This window comes from Hypomesus transpacificus, chromosome 21 (genome assembly GCF_021917145.1).
Source record: "Hypomesus transpacificus isolate Combined female chromosome 21, fHypTra1, whole genome shotgun sequence".
Classification (NCBI taxonomy): domain Eukaryota; kingdom Metazoa; phylum Chordata; class Actinopteri; order Osmeriformes; family Osmeridae; genus Hypomesus; species Hypomesus transpacificus.
In genome coordinates this window covers 8,490,662-8,503,991 of record NC_061080.1, presented here as the reverse complement: position 1 = coordinate 8,503,991, position 13,330 = coordinate 8,490,662, and the positions used below count along the sequence as shown (strand labels likewise).

The following is a 13,330-nucleotide window of genomic DNA, read 5'->3' as shown; positions in this document are numbered from 1 at the left end:
ATACGATCAAATGTTTGGTTGGTTTAGACCAGGTGGAAATATCTCTGTCAACTGCAAACAAAAGGGGGTTGTGTTTATAGACTCTGAAGACGAAGAAGATTGAGGTTACGACATTCCGCTTACGAATAACCCCCACCACTTATATATGGCTTATGATAGACATTCAATGTGTGGCTGGGTAGACAAATACATTTCTGTAAAACGTACACTTACTTGCTCATAATAAAGACAGTTGATATCATGTCTACAGCTGTGTATTTTTATTAAGTCAGATCAGACAACACCGGCATGCCGATATAAAACTATATAGATGTCACTTTACTGTCACGTCATATACCTCGCCACATAATTTAATGAACGGGTCACCGCTGGATATCTCATCTCTGGTGTGACACAGAAGTAAGAATGCTGACAACAGGTCGTCTCTGGTGTATTCTCCGTTCACAGACCTTTTACCCCCTGTCGTCACCGTAGTAGATTTTGTCGACTCTGTGATGGTGACCATTGACATTTCTTCTCTCAATTTCCCCAATAAAAGTTTTCCTTGCTGGGCATGTAGCTGGTCAGTGAGCCTATTATCTGGTAAATACATAATGTCACACGTCTCCAATACACTCGCCGTTACATCAGTGGCGAGGTTGACGCCTTTTCGTGAACGCCTGTACATGAATATTTCCCTTTTGGAACCCATCTTGTTGCTAGAACCGTTACCCTTGGAAGTTCCAATTGTAGACTCGAGCATCCGAGCTTTCTTGGTAGCCTCGTGTATCACTGCCCATCCCAAGGACATTACGGTGTCGCAGTAATACAGAGTTTGTCTAGTTATTGCAGAGACTGTACTGTGAACCATAGCAAGTTTGGTATTGGCACCAACGTACTTCCCTAACATGAACTTATTGTTGTCTGGTGACCACTTCTTATAGAACTGTAATTTGAAACCGGATCGCACGAGTGACTGCTCCATCAGACATTTGACCTCGAATGAGGCGTTGACGTAGGTATTTCGTTCAACTACCATCACGGCGGGTAATCCTTTCCATATCACTCTCGGCATCATGAGTTTCAGTAATCTAATGTGACCGCTTAGCAGAGCAGCGTAGACTCTAGTAACTTGATCCAAATCGCGTATCTCCAATTCCTCCAAGCCCATAACCTGTGAGGGAGAGAGGGAATATAGTGTATAGGGGGTGAAAATAATACATTAAACAGTGTTGTCAATATAGATTGGTGTAATACAACTTAAGTAGATAATCGAAATGTCATGTCCTGCTTGTAAAGCTGCTCGAGAGGTAGTTGAAAGACTTATGACTGCTCCATGGGATTACCTCCTATCGCATTACGAATTTATGATAGTATACACTACATTACAACGCAACATTATTTTCTACTCTACCATGGATTGTGGACAGCTCAGAACCCTTTACAGTAGACTTGTCTCCTTCTCGTCTGCTAGGATACTCATGATCGACGCCTTGATCTCTGTTTACACAAAAGGAAGACTCTGTGAAAACGTAGAATGTGCATCTCTTGACGTTCCTTGCAAGTTATTGAGTGTTATAACACTTACAATAGGCAATCGTGTCCCGGAATACTTTGTGAACAAATGTATTTCGAGTTGCAAATGGAAGGACTACGAGAACATGGTATTAGCAACGTTCGCATCTGCTGATACCATCCGCAGTGGCGCCCTGAAATATATGTCTGCTATCAAAGAATGTGAACGAGGTAGAAGCTCTCTTCGAGTCATCATATCTCTAGCGATTACGGGATGGATGGTGAGACTGTCGGACTCCAAGTGCACATGCTGCACCTGGGCTCAGGCAGTTGACCTGATTTCTTGTTTCGTTGCTGACACAGAGACCACGTTAACAATCCAGGATGAGGCTCGTATAAGTTCTTACATCGTCACCCTATTGGACCTTACCCCGCCATCAAATAGACTACATAGCAGTCAACCACACAGACCCCTAGATTACGGATACCTATTTAGTGACCTGCTGGTGTTAGTCGTAGGATCAATTGAAAACAGAAAACTCACCACTAGATTGCCACCTTTCAATTCCACAGCACAGCAGACCCCCGCACAGGACCTGGAACCCCCTCCAAAGGTCGGGTCGAGGCAGATGTAAACTCTCTCCACGGAGGCCCGAGTCATGTATTCCAGAGTGTAGCTGTTATTCGACAGGAATTTGTTTATGATCGATGGCTCAAAGGGGGTGGTCCTGTCGGTCTTTGTGTCGGCAGACGATGTACTGCTGCTGCCTGTGACTTCACTCTCGAATCCCCTTGGTGTTATCATGTTCATTAGTTGCTTCAGGTGGTTGTCTACTGTTATATGATTGGGACAGTATACTCCAAGACAGGAGCATGTTAGACCTGGGTCCTTCTCGTGATACCTACACTTGAAGCCCTGTGACACTACGTGGTAAGCGGGTTCTCCGTCCTCCCTACGGATATCCACCACTTTGTTGAGCCACGGTGTGTTGTTGACATGACTTGTGATGTGCACTTGTTTTCGTCCTCTGTATGCTATGTGCGGTATTACAGCCATCAGCACCTTGGAATTCACAAAGCTTACTTCATCCACTAGAATGAGGTCGGCACTCTGTCCTCTGCTAGCCTGGGAAGACATTAAATAAAAGGGTTAACCAAGATTGTATTATTTTCACAATCAGAATATTTATTTCATGGGTCACATTCATACAACAGCAAGAGGAAAGTGCAATATCAGAAAGTTAAAAGACGGAAAATACGGAAAAGCAAAGATATAGAAAGATAGGAACAGCAGCCGGGTCTCTGTATCAGCTGATCTACCATGAACCATTTCCACATGGAGTTAATAGATGATCCTCAATGGGTGAGTTACTGCGTTGATGATGGATGCTCGTTCAGAGATCACATTCACGGGTACGTCTGCCAAACCCACTGCAGCAAGCACGTGTGCTCGGGTTACAGTTGCTTTTTGGTAGGAAACATGACCACGCGGACCCCATGTCACAGATATTCGCCAGAGTCACCATGTCCAGTCGCAGCGCTGCTTGTTTTTCAGAAACCTCTATTGGAGTTCCGAGGTCCATACTACATGTCCGACAGATCGAATTCTGCTGTGCTTGGTTACGGTGGGAACAAATACGAACCGACTATCTCTTCCTCGGACATCGACGGGCATGCTCTTATAGTCAAAGCTAGCCTGCCTGTTATTATTGCGTTATTCTCAACAGTGCTAACAGAAGAATTTGGTATGCAATATCGTACCATTGAAGAGAGTCAGCGATTGAACACCTCAAGTAACACCTCCTTCTCCTGGATGACGAGGATATTTGAGCTGGCTGAGGTGATGGCGTTTAATACCAATCCTGAACTGGGTTACAGTATAGTGATGCCTTCGGTTGTAAAGGATGCTGTTACGAAAAGCGCTGTGGCTGTATCTACACTGTTCAGCTCTTGTAACAAAAAGATCAACCTCTTCATGAAGAGACTTTCAGGTAAATACAATGACAAACACGCCAAGAGAGTTGACTTCTATACAATGGTAGTCATGTTAGCGTTGTGCTTTTTCCCATATTTAAAGCATCGCATACTGGGAGACCTATTTAACACCAGGACATTGGTGAATATGTGCTTTGATAAGCATCTCACTAAACACAGCAAGTGGTCCACACTCTCAACTTGTATCCATTTGCACGTGAACCAGCCGGATTTTATCAAACGTCTGCTGTCAAACAACAATCTTGACAATTTCCTACCCGTTATTGTCACGGTTACATTGGAAAAATACATTTCAGATGCGAGTTGTTCTGTGAAGCAGACCTCGTTGGCTCACATTCAGACTTCCCAAGACCTCTCCGATGACCAACCAGAGACTCAACTGAAGACATCTCTAGACCTAAAGAAGGATCGGGCACTCAAGAGGAAAAAAAAACAGCTGATGGCTAACATTCAGGCTTCCCGAGATCTCTCTGAGAATTTCGGTTGGTGTGGCGTTAGAAACCAACCAGAGACTCAACTGAAGACATCTCTAGACCTAAAGAAGAATCGAACACTCACAAGGAAAAGGAAAACCCCTTGCACCACAGAGACCTATGAATTGCACGAGGGTAGACTAGCGGAGAAGGTGGTATGTCTGTAACACCTCTAGCTACAAAAAGGAAGCACCGTATTTTCTGAGTTTAACGACGAGTCTGCTATGCTGTTCATGTCGGTTGATAATGTGTGTGTATTATGACTGTACAGCAGTGGTCACCAACCTTTTTAGGCCAAAGATCACCGACCTTTGCCTTGGTGACCCGAAGATCTACCTATTGAGGCGTTGAGAGACAGAACAGACTCCAGACTGAACTTACAACTTAACTTTATATTTGGCCTTATTGTAATTGAATGAAATCAAACACTTTGTGAACAATATGAACAAGAAAAAACACTTTTGCAATGAGCAGGCTGGATATGAACGGTTTTATTTATAAACTGAAGTTACAACACAACACTGACAAATTTCTCATGTGACAAGTCAGTGTGATGGCTGTGACTGAACACTGTCTGTGAGTGCCTTGTAGTTTGGCTCATAAGCAGAGACAGCCAGTCTGAGGCAGTCTGTGAGGTGTCTGTCAGTAAGCCGGCTCCTGTACTTGGATTTGGTGATTTTCATCTGTGAAAATGCCATTCCACAGAGGTAGGTCGATCCAAAGTAGGCACTCACTTTTAGTGCACATGCACTGAGGAGAGGAAACTTCTCTCGGCTGACAAGTCCCCAAAAGTCACTGTCCCTTGACCTGGCTTTCAGCTCAATGTCATTTTGCAAATCAAGCATCTCCATGTCCACTCCACTTGGCAAAGCAAATGCTTTCTCGAATTGGTCTGCAACCTCCTCTGTATTAATAGGCAGGAATGGGTTTGAAAGAAATGCAGCAATATCCTTCATGATTTCTAACTCACCAAAACGTCGACTGAACTCCGCTGCCAGTTTGTCCAGGTGCACACAGTACTGCTCAGGGTGAAAGTCAGAAGAGTCTTTGATGGACTGTGACATTTTTTCCAGGTTTGTAAAGTGTGTCAGCGTCCCTTTCCTCAGATTCGTGGTCCAGACACAGAGTTTGGCCTTGAACGCATTCACTGCGCTGATCATGTGGAGGAGGTGCCGGTCTTTTCCCTGGAGTTCGTGGTTGAGGGAGTTCAGTTTTCCGGTTAGGTCCGTCAGAAACCCCAGGTCCAGTAGCCACGCATCCGTTGAAAGTTCCTCGTGCTCCTCGTTCCTTTTCGACAGAAACGTCTTAATCTCAGGCAGCAAGTCAACAAATCGCTGCAGCACTTTTCCGCGACTCAACCACCTGACATCAGCATGCAGAAGCAGGTCTCCATACGCCGAATCGAGCTCATCCAATAACGCCTTGAATAAGCGATGCTGAAGCGCTTTTGCTCGAATCGAGTTTACCACTTTGACCACCAGTGACATGACATGAGAAAAGTCCACAACTTTCCCAGCCAAGGCTTGCTGATGAATCACACAGTGATACTTCATGAAGTCGGGGAAATCCGGATCATTACGGCACAGTGCTATAAAACCAGCGTGCACACCGCACATTGCCGGTGCCCCATCGGTAGTGATTGCCACCAGTTTCTGAATGGGGATGTTCTTTTCACGGACATAGCTTTTAAAAACGTTGTAAATATCCTCACCTCTCGTTCTCTCTTTTAATTGGAGAAGAGTGAGGAAGTCCTCCTTTGTTGTAAAGTCCTGGAAAGCCATTCTGACAAATACAACAAGCTGAGCCGTGTCCATTACATCCAGCGATTCATCAAACTGCAGTGAAAAATATTCACAGAGTGACAAGTCCTCCAACACCTGTTGACCAACGTTATCCGACAGTAACTCGATCCTTCGTGTCACTGTTGTAGGACCAAGAGGCACAGCACGGAATGCAGCTTTTATGTCCTCTTTGTTTTTGAAGGTGCTGCAAACAGTCTCTGCGGTGACGGTCAATAGTTCCTTAAACAAATCCCCATCTGTAAAAGGTCTCTTGTGTTTAGCCAAAATGTGGCTAATACGAAATGACGCCTCAGTTGCAGCCTTACTTTGAGACGTAGGTTGTGAGAAAAGCGACTGTTGAGCCTTCAACTCCACTTTCAGCTCCTGAACTTTTTTGGCGCGGATTGAGCTCTTTGGTGGATAGCAGTCTTTGAATTTCGGATGGTTAGTGTTGTGGTGCCGCTCCAAATTCCCTCGCTTAGACAGTGCCTGTGGCTGGTGGCACAACATACACACACTCTTGTCTTTTACCAAGGTAAAGATGAATTCCTCCTCCCATTCATGATGGAAACTGTAGTTTTTCGCCCTCTTTCGTGGTGCCTCTGCCATGCTTGCTAACACTATGCGGACAACACGGCCGGGTAAATAAACAAACCAACGGCAACCACGCCCACAGGTATCCTGGGATAGCAGGTCTCTCAAAGGTCGTCTTCGGGAAAAAACGCCCATTTATTCTGTCGGTGAATTGCTTTGCAACACGCACAGGCCAATATGCAAATCCAGGTACAAGAGAACGCGCGTTCAGTTTAAGAATCCTCTGCGTTCATGAATTAGTCGGAGATCAGTATTTCTGAAATTATTTTGGAGATCGACAGGGAAAGTCTCCGAGATCGACACGTCGATCGCGATCGACAGGTTGGCGACCTCTGCTGTACAGTAAACTATCAATCACATGATGGCATGTCCCTCTGTTCATTACTGCACATGTCAACAGTTAATAAAGACAAAATACAATCAATTGAACTGTTCACTGTTCAGTTTATTTAGACATGGTGGTCTGTTAAAACCTGCAACAGTCGTTATTTGGGTGTTTTCGCAGACATCCCCTTCTTCTTTTGCATGCAGATAGGCCTTTTCCACTTGATTGTAGCCTTAGACTTGCATTGGTGCCTAGAGTAGACCTTCTGCCGACTCTGCCTCCTTGCCACATATTCACTGAGTAACTTTTCACGATTGACAGGAGCGCAATTTACACGCTCAGCGTTGTGGATTTCCAGAGCTTCACGTTTCCATTGCATGTTGACCATACTAGTTATAGGACCGTTACCGAACTGCACCAATGCATCGTATGACTTTTCAGGGCCGGCTTTGGCGACTCTATCGGCGAAGTCTTTCTTGAACGCTATCTCGCAGTGCAAGCAGTTCCAAAACTCGTCAGAATGGCATGTAAGCCGAGGCTGCTTCTCCTCTTGTAGATCGAATGTCGTTTCTACCTGATGACTCGGGTACCGTAGACAACCTGAAGCCGAGGTGATCATTGTCGAATATGTAGATGCCTTCAAAGGATATGTCATTGGGCGAGTCGCCCATGTGCACGTATCCAGGATTCAGCTGTCGAAGTGTGCAATATGCAGTGATGTGTGAGAACAACCATATGAGAGAAGCAATCTTTCTGTTATATGTGGTAGGTTGGACGTTTTTTTTTAACTGTAGCACAACCCCCTTGTCCAATGGTAAAGAAATCAGAGAGACTCTCTTGGAGACAGTTATGGTTTTCAACAGACTCCACGCTGTCTCTATAGGAAAGCCCGACGCTATTAAGTGCTTGAATAACACAACTCTCTCAACTATGAAGTTGTATCTTTGTTTATATCTACGGATTGGACCTATCAACGCCATGCACATGTAGGACATCAACTCGTCGTTGTCTCCGGTAGAAGCTGTGGCCATTAGGCTCATTCTAAGATGTTCGATTTTCACTCGAGCCTGGAGTGTGTCACCCTCTGCGGCAGGATATGGCTCAGCTAGGAACTGGGCTCTTCTGCGACTCATATTCAGAGACCCGTAAAATTGATAGAGTAAACTTAAAGGATACGAGCTAAGATACCTAGGGGCCTCTAGCTCCTCCAGTGTGTGACTATACGATTTGACCCGGTGGAACATTTCTCTACCCAACGTCTTCTGTTTGATTATCTCGTCCCGTCTTTTGAGAGACTCCAATTGGTGGAGGAACTTGATAGGTTTCAGACTCTCACGCTCATCGCAACTGTCATTCGTTGTATCCGTTATGAACACACGACCGCAAGGTCTGGCCGTTGACATTTCGCAGTTGTCGTCAATGTTGAAATGACGGGGGTCGTCCTCATTATCGCGAGTGTGGGTTTGCCCAAAGGGGAAATTCTCATGTCTGAGTGTGAAATGGTAGCAGAAAATCTTACTCTTCACATCCTCCCATGTGTCGAGAGTTATCTCTGTTTCAAAGTAACACTCCGGACACTCCTTAGTGTCCATAGCCAACTTCGGCATCATGGGATAACGAAGCATGAGTGAAAGGAAATCCTGCAGAGAATCCAATGTGTTCATCGACTCTTGGTGGGAACACGTAATGAATTCTCTGCTCAGCTTGGAGTATACATCAACCGCTTCAGACAGTGTTAGTGGTTGGTTTGGGTTAGTAACTATACAGTCTCCTTTTTGTATGCCTCGCACCGTGAGCCACACTGTGTATTCATTCACCTGTTGAGTAGAAGGGTATTTAGGTGTCAAGGAAGACCGTTTAGGTTCTTCAAACGAGTCTATAAAATTCTGTAGTCGCGAGTCAGTCTCTCCTAGCAACCTCGCTCTGCAGGCTAAATTGTCACTCGTTCTCAGTATAATTTCTGGACCTTCACGATAGTCGATGTCAGAGCCTCCAACGCCCCTGGAGCTACTGCATCGGCGATTTGTTTCTGACCGCTCCATTCCGCCAGACACATCATGAGTCCTATCCATCTGGGATCTCGTGAGCAGGCTGGATGTTTCACATCGGTTCTATTGAAAGGGAAGGCCAAAGTTTTGTCAGTTGACTAAATGCGGATACACCGGTGTCAGCAATAAACTTCTCGGGTAGGATGTAGTCACTGGTAAACTTGTCGCTCCCGGTCCATGGCAAGCCGGCCTCGCTCTCTAGGTTGTGAGGTAACTCCCTGAATGTGTATGACGTAGTGCCAGTTGTCACAATGATACAGTGGCTGAGCTCACGAGCCAGCTTCAACATTTCTTCTCTGCCCTCGCACACAACAATTGTAATTTTCGGGCGGCTGGGATATACATAAGGGGATAATCTGTCAGCTAGTGAAAGCGATCCGATGACCAGATTACGAACCCTACCCCCTATCACATCCGACGATTTGTGTGAAAATACCGGTTTCAATCCGCAACCGTAAATTAACACAGTGTAAATATCATATATCAGTGAGAAGAATTTATGAGGTTTGTAATATCTTATCAATTTGCCTTTGTCATCCAATGTCACACGTGTCTTGTAGTCATCATTATAGACAGGTTCAAAGAACACATGTCCTTCTTTTGGAGGGAGAGTGGGGACTAATTCTACCTCTAGACAGGAATTGAGTAAGACGTAACTAGACACCCCCCTCTCGTGCCACTCGCATCTAACCGTGACAGGCTCGAGGATGTCTTCTTCTTCTTCTTCTTCGCCAGCTCCTTCTTCGATTTCACTATCTCCCGCATCACTATCTCCCACTAGCGTCTACTTCATGGCCTTGGGCGTCACAACCTTGGGTGCCACGGCCTTGGGCGCCACGGCCTTGGACGCCACCATCTTGGGCCTCACGGCCTTGGGTCTCACGGCCTTGGACGCCACCGCCTTGGACCCCACCGTCTTGGGCCTCACGGGCTTGGGTCTCTCGGCCTTGGGCGCCACAGCCTTGGGCGCCACAGTCTTTGGTCTCACGGCCTTGGACGCCACGGCCTTGGGCCTCGAGGCCTTGGGCCTCACGGACTCCGGCTTTATTGCCTCAGGCTTTGTCGGGTCAGCATCAACATGATCCTCTTCTTCAATTTCACATTCCTCAACCCTACCAAAAATGCCCTTTTCGTTTATGGTTGCATTCCAGGAATCTATGTTAGACGAGTCATCTTTATTTTCAACATTGCTCACAATTTGACTTTCATAGCATCTAGCAAATGACTTCTTGTAGTTAATCGTGTACCAAAATCGCTCTCTCCTCGGTACCAGTTTTCCATCAGAACACCTCGTCCAGTCTCGAAGTTGCTTACTGTGACTATAAGAAAACTCAATGTCATGAGTAAGAGCCTCCTTAACATCAGACATTCCTGACTCCCACCTGTACTTTAACTCAGACACCTTCAAGCAGAATGAAACAGGATCCCTCTTTGACCACGGTAATGATTTCTTCCAGGTTTCAGGCCCTCTAACACCCTTTGGCACGCAGCACATTTTACAGAATGCTGCCAGCGAACGGTTGCAGGCAACGTACACTACCGGGCAGTCACTATCACAGCTTGTCACACTGTCAATTTGAGTCTTAATGACAACATGTAAACCTGGCTCTCCTTGCAACTCAGAAATGTTCACGCTTGTCGGGTTAGAATGTAGCACTAGGTTGCCAGTACAGCTAACACGAATAACCCCTTTAGACTTGGTCATCAGAACAGTAACATCATCCTTATCGCAACACTGCGGCTTGCATGATACGAGATATCCAGTTCTACTTGTTTTCAGAACGTCTAAACCCTGGGGTAAAGTGTAGCTCCACACATCTGTCATCGAGTCTGCCTCATGTGTGAATATAGTCACCGTCCGTGATCTGAAAGGCCCCGTGGCACCTGCAAACCATACCAGTGCCCGCTGTAGGTAATTGTACACCCCACGTCTTTCGCATTTTATCTCCAGGTCTTCATGTACCTCACCTGAAAGCATTCTACAAGCTAAAGCTGTAATCAACTCTGATGCTGAGCAAATCTCGGTGTGTATAAACAGAGTCTCGTCCACCTGATCGTGCAGCTGGTTGTCATCATCATGACGATTGTCATAGTGACAAGGGGAAGCATACCATTCTCCAGATTGCACTATTAAAATCAAATTAGCTATCGGCACAATAGTTTCACGTCTGAAGGTATTCAGTCCTTTGTTGACCACCTTACAAACACCTCTGGTCCAAACCTTTTCAGTAGGACATGTCAGCACACGACAGCACAAGGAGTCAAATCCTCTCCACGCTTTAGGATCTTTGATTCGAGCTCTCCTAGAGTCAATCTCCAGACATCTGAGACCTGCAAGAGTTTCTTGTTTGTTTCTGCGACTGTTCTTCTCCAAATAAAACCTGCCAGGCGGAGCATCACAAAGCCACTTTACAGTATCAATGTTGGAACACCCCCCGCCTATTACAATCAGGCTGTCGGAGATGGGGTAGTCTAGCTCCCAATCCCGATAAGTAGACGTTCCAACGGGGGACTTTTTGAACGTCCATCTAGTAGCTATCAGGCTGTTCCAAGATCTCATGTTCACATTGTATCCTTCTAAGGGGTCCCTGTATCCGGTGCGCATGAACATCTGGTCAATTACAACACTCTTATGTTTACACTTACTGTGTTTTTGAGCATCTATTGGATCGGGATCTGGCCATTCTGGATCTTCTTTCTTCAACACATTTGTTCTATATGATGAGCTGTTATCTATGACTACCGCTACAGACTCCAGCTTCTGCAACAAAGGTCCATTCTTCCTCAGGTAGAAGAGAGGAGATTCTGAAGCAAAAGCTATAGTGTAACCGTCTATCACTGTGGTACACGGGTAACGGTTGACATCGTGGGACTTGCTAGCTAACTGCATAAATTTCCAATCCCCCAGACTGATCTTAACCTTACTCGGGAAATTATTTACCCTCTCGAATTCAAATACGGGACCGAGTGTAATAGAATATGCGCGCAAAATGAGTTCTTCTTCATCTCCACGAGGCAAAAATGTACAACCATTCCAGAATTCAGAGCCCTGTAGAGGCTTTTGGGTTACAACACCTCGCCATCAAAGGCGACAACCTGTGATCTTGAGCACATAGGAAGGCACCTATCGTATTTATCCTCATCTTTTGCGAGTGGAAGGGTACGTCTGCACCCCTCCTCCACACTGATGAGCCTCTGTGCCTACTGAGGGTGATCAACTTGCAGACAGGGAAGGAGTTGATCCTGCAGCTTTCTGCCAAATGGCTAAGAAGAGCATAGACAGGCGACAACTTGCCTCTGCCTTGCAGGGTGAACTCGTAGTCGAGCATAACATCTCCCACGGTCATGTCTGGTACACAGGGGTGTACGCATCTGTAGAACCATGTTAAACAGACGCTTACGTCAAAGTTCTTTTCACTACCCCGTGTGGCAAAAACCCTGGCACAATGTCCCAGCAGCACAGCTTCATCTAAACACGCCTCATAGACGGAGCCACATTCACCCTGGCTCCTATCAGGTCTAATCATGGAGTGTCGATTAGGGGAAGGTTTAATCAAGAGGTGGAGATTGTATTCCGCCAAGGGGTAAGATAGCATGTCGTCTTCACTCTCCTCCAAATCGGATTCTTTTGCTATATCGATAGAGGGAAAAAACTCCCCATCTCCTATGGTCGATGTGACGGCTGACGAGTCCATCTTCCGCCTTTGTAGGCTAAGCCAATTTCTCTTGTACATACACAGGTTCTTCACATCCAATGTGTCCAGTTGAGATATCATTGATCGTCACATCAAATAGACAGTGTTGTTCCTTCCTGCGACAGGTCCTGAAGAGACAGATGAGTTTGTGTTCCTGGTAACCTCTAGCGTCCTCGCTGCACACCGCTTGTTCTAGCCTTGACATTTCTAAGACTACACTCTTCTCCGTGTCAACTGTAAAAGTTGTCATCTTCATGGTCTGGGGGGAGTAATTGAGTTGAAAGACACATTCACTGCTGCAGAGCAAGGACTCTGGTAAGACTCTTTGTCTCTCATCCGCTATACACAAGTCGTCCGTAAGCAACGTGGGCTGTCCTAACCAGCGGGGTTCAGGTATAACGCCATATGTGTTAGGCATTTTCAATAAAGCTCTACTGTAGCCGTGCTTGGAGTGAAACACACCGCAAGCTCTTAGAATTTTCAAGTCGACCAACCCCACTGTCCTCATCCCGAGTGTGATCCATTTGAAACTCGACCCGCAGCCTCCGCTACAAATAGGACCATGTGTCCAGTTCCCTGTCCGTGAACAGTGCGGATACATTTTGACACATTCTCTATGATTAGATCTTCTTCAAATGTGTCATCGTCTGATACACAACCAGAACCACGACCCCATCGTCCATTCGAGTCGGCTCCGTCTGTCTCCTTTCCCTCCTCACTGACTAAACCCGCTCGGATTCGCAATATCTCATCTTCCAGCTCCTCGTACATTACCTTCTCTCCAGTTGAAAAATCTAAGGCTGCGAGGCCTGGGTGTACTTTTGGATTGACGGATACGATCTTTCTGAGTTCTGTTAGAACCGAATGGGATTTCACCGTCAGACTGAAACAGCTCTTATCTAATGTGACAAATGATTCAGTCAGA

At 45.9% G+C, this 13,330-nt stretch overlaps 1 protein-coding gene across 1 annotated transcript in view; it reads right to left on the bottom strand.

Moving 5' to 3' along the window:
* Nucleotides 1–298: 298 nt before the first annotated feature.
* The window catches only part of LOC124483162 (nebulin-like), a 43,443-nt gene continuing 30,411 nt past the window's right edge, over nucleotides 299–13,330 (bottom strand). The window contains 2 exon segments of the mRNA XM_047043453.1: nucleotides 299–1,153; nucleotides 2,039–2,620. Coding sequence (XP_046899409.1) covers nucleotides 314–1,153; nucleotides 2,039–2,620 — 1,422 coding nt within the window. The 3' untranslated portion in view covers nucleotides 299–313.